Below are 2,799 nucleotides of genomic sequence, written 5' to 3'. Positions count from 1 at the left end.
GCCGCAACTAGAAAGCTTTCATTTGACACTTCACACTTTGGCTTTTTCTTGATTTTATAACTTTTTTTCACCTTGTTTTATATTAGGTCTTCTCTACCTCCCTCTTTCCCTTTTCTCTTCCTGTAAATCACTTTGTAACCTCTCTTTTGAAAAATGCTGTATAAATAAAGTTAACTTGCTTGCTACTAGCTGAGAGAAACAAGTAAGTGCATTGTTCACTCAGGACAAGAATGACCTGCACATCAATTACAACTTATTGATATTCTTAGATGTACAACTTATCCTGATTCAGGGCTGTAGTTAACAATAAATTGATTATTTGGTGCCTAAATAATTCGTGCCTTCAATGTCTTTGACTCATTTCAGCTGAAAGAAAAGTGGTTCTGTTGAAAAGCTCCATGTTTCATGTTACAGCACCTTTCAGGCACACAGTCTCACCAATCAATAGTCTTCTCAGAGATTAGAGCTGAAATAGTCAATTGACGGATTAGTTGATCAACAGAAAATTAATCTACAACAATTTTGAAAAACGATTCATCTTTTAAATAAGTCTGTAAGTAAAAATGACAAAAATTCACAGATTGCAGCCAAATGTGAATATTTGCTGGGAGGTTTTGATAGTAAACTAAATATCTTTTGGATTTTGGACTGTTGGTCCAAAGCTCTGACAAATTTCTCAGTGACCACAGGCCATAATTGTAACAGATAGTTAATATTCATTGTATACAGTGTTGTGGTGGTTGATGCTTATCTGCTGATTTGGTCTTGTTTGTTTTTTTGAAGCAGTTCCTCTTCAGGCTTTTCCCAACATGAGGCATCACATGTTTTAACCACAGCTGCTGACTTCAGTCAAGGATCTTATTTTTTAATAAGTGTTGAATCTCAGAGAAAATTGAAGAAGAAGAAAAGAAAATCAAATGCCTACAATCACCTCTGTTTAAAGGGCGATGGTCATAGTGTCTTTTTCTACACTGTACATGTTCCAGCTTGCAAAGTAACTGAATTTCATGTAGCATGACAGAACTGATGGAAAAACCTGATGCTAACAGACACGGGAAAATACTTTGGATTTTTGCCGAATGACAACATTGTAGCACAAAACACAATGCAACAAACTGTCTTGGACGACACCACTGTCATTTTTTGACATACATCTGTCAACTTACAGTGTGACTGGCACATGTTTTGGTATGAGTGGGAGGAGAAGAAGAGTCAGGGTTGGCAGTGATTCATAAAGGTCGGAAAGAGTTTCAGCAGCAGGCCACTCCTCTTCTCTATTTGTCTTATAAACTCCCTCCTTACTTCTTCTCTTCTCTTTCACCAACATGGCTTTCACTGGGAAATATGAGCTGGAGACTCAAGAAAACTATGAGGAGTTTCTGGAAGCAATTGGTATCATGTTTTATTATTTTTTATTGATACACAAAAACCATGAATATCACAAAATAGATAAATGTGACTCATCAGGCGTCACTGGCTTAACTTCAACTTGTCAAATGTCTGTTTTTGGAATGTCGCTTGCTCTGCCGCAGGGCTTCTCAACGCCAAGACAGACCACAAAGTGGTAACAGAGGTGCTTCAGGATGGGAACGACTTCACCTGGACACAAACCATCCCCAACTGGACCTGGTCCAATAAGTTCACCGTAGGACAGGAATGTGAGCTGAACACAATGATGGGCTCCAAATTCAAGGTGAGTTAAAATAAAGATTTGAAAATATCTTACAGCTGATTGGATGTTTTCCTCTGTGACCCTTTTGTCCTTATGACCTTATAGGCTCCTGTCACTTTGGAAGGCGGCAAGATTTCAATACAGTTTCCTCAGTACCTCTTCACAGCAGAGATCATTGATGATAAGCTTGTAATGGTAAGAGAAGTAACCACTCACTAAATAATAATCCTCATTGTAACTTCAATAACATGAATAGAAGTCGTAGTTTGTTATCATTTATCCTAAATTGTCTTTTTAACTTCTCTTTTGTCCTCTAGAATTGCGTAATTCCCGGAGAGAAGGGTGTGACATTCAAAAGAGTTAACAAGAGGATCTAACGCTGCGAGACCCAACACGCTTCAGCGGAAAAGAGGAAGATTAAAACAACATAAAAATGCTTGATAATGATTTTTGAGGCAAGAGGAAGTGACGAGGAGCGAGTGCAACATGTCTTGGCTTCACAGGACATTTAACTTGATAGAAATGATGAAACACTATGTACTGTATTAACACTGATGACACAGTTTGCCTGTGCCTGCGTTAATGTTTGATCGTTAATGTGATTTAATGTGTGTCACTTGTTTCAACCCATCGATGCTGTATTAATGTTCCTCCATGTGTAAAAAGAACAAATATATGCATTAAATTTATTGTTAGCATGTTTACTTACTTACTTGCTCCTAAAGATAAAAGAAACTCAAGTGTCGTCTCCTTCTCAAATGCGGTCTTCAGTTTCTGTTAATAGTCTTTACTGCTGATACTTTCTGTGCAACAAAAAAACCACCATTTCACAAGAAGATGAGACAGATAAATGTTTAAGGATAGATGTTATAGTTCTTTAAATGTTAAAGTTTGAATCCATAAACATGAGCTGATATTAAGGCACAGACGCACGCAGCTCATTTCTACTGAACAAATGTAAAGCTCCTTTCTTCCTCCAGTCATTCGGATCTCCAATAAGCAGAAAATATTTCTTTTTAAACATGAGAGAGGAGAAGAATATAACCATAACTTGATTTTTCTTTTGTTTTCGCTCATGTGGTTTGGATTGCAGTAGGCCTGCCTTTTTGAATAAACAGTACAATCGT

At 37.3% G+C, this 2,799-nt stretch overlaps 1 protein-coding gene across 1 annotated transcript; it reads left to right on the top strand.

Moving 5' to 3' along the window:
• The first annotated feature begins 1,313 nt into the window (after positions 1-1,313).
• Positions 1,314-2,799, top strand: LOC121902064 (gastrotropin-like). Its single transcript, XM_042419244.1, has 4 exons — positions 1,314-1,392; positions 1,533-1,693; positions 1,778-1,867; positions 1,990-2,799. The coding sequence occupies exons 1-4, from the start codon at positions 1,326-1,328 to the stop codon at positions 2,047-2,049; spliced, it is 378 nt and encodes a 125-aa protein (XP_042275178.1). The 5' UTR covers positions 1,314-1,325; the 3' UTR covers positions 2,050-2,799.

Source organism: Thunnus maccoyii, chromosome 8 (assembly GCF_910596095.1).
Source record: "Thunnus maccoyii chromosome 8, fThuMac1.1, whole genome shotgun sequence".
NCBI classification, from domain to species: Eukaryota; Metazoa; Chordata; class Actinopteri; order Scombriformes; family Scombridae; genus Thunnus; species Thunnus maccoyii.
Note: the sequence above shows the minus strand (reverse complement) of the source record. Positions and strands in the feature narration are given on the sequence as shown.

What these genes read in the sequence shown, in the direction of transcription:
- LOC121902064 (XM_042419244.1), top strand. Translation starts at nt 1,326, where the DNA reads ATGGCTTTCACTGGGAAATATGAGCTGGAGACTCAAGAAAACTATGAG. An exon ending in TGATGGGCTCCAAATTCAAG is followed by an intron (nt 1,694 to 1,777) that starts GTGAGTTAAAAT and finishes ATGACCTTATAG; the next exon opens with GCTCCTGTCACTTTGGAAGG. An exon ending in TTGATGATAAGCTTGTAATG is followed by an intron (nt 1,868 to 1,989) that starts GTAAGAGAAGTA and finishes TTTGTCCTCTAG; the next exon opens with AATTGCGTAATTCCCGGAGA.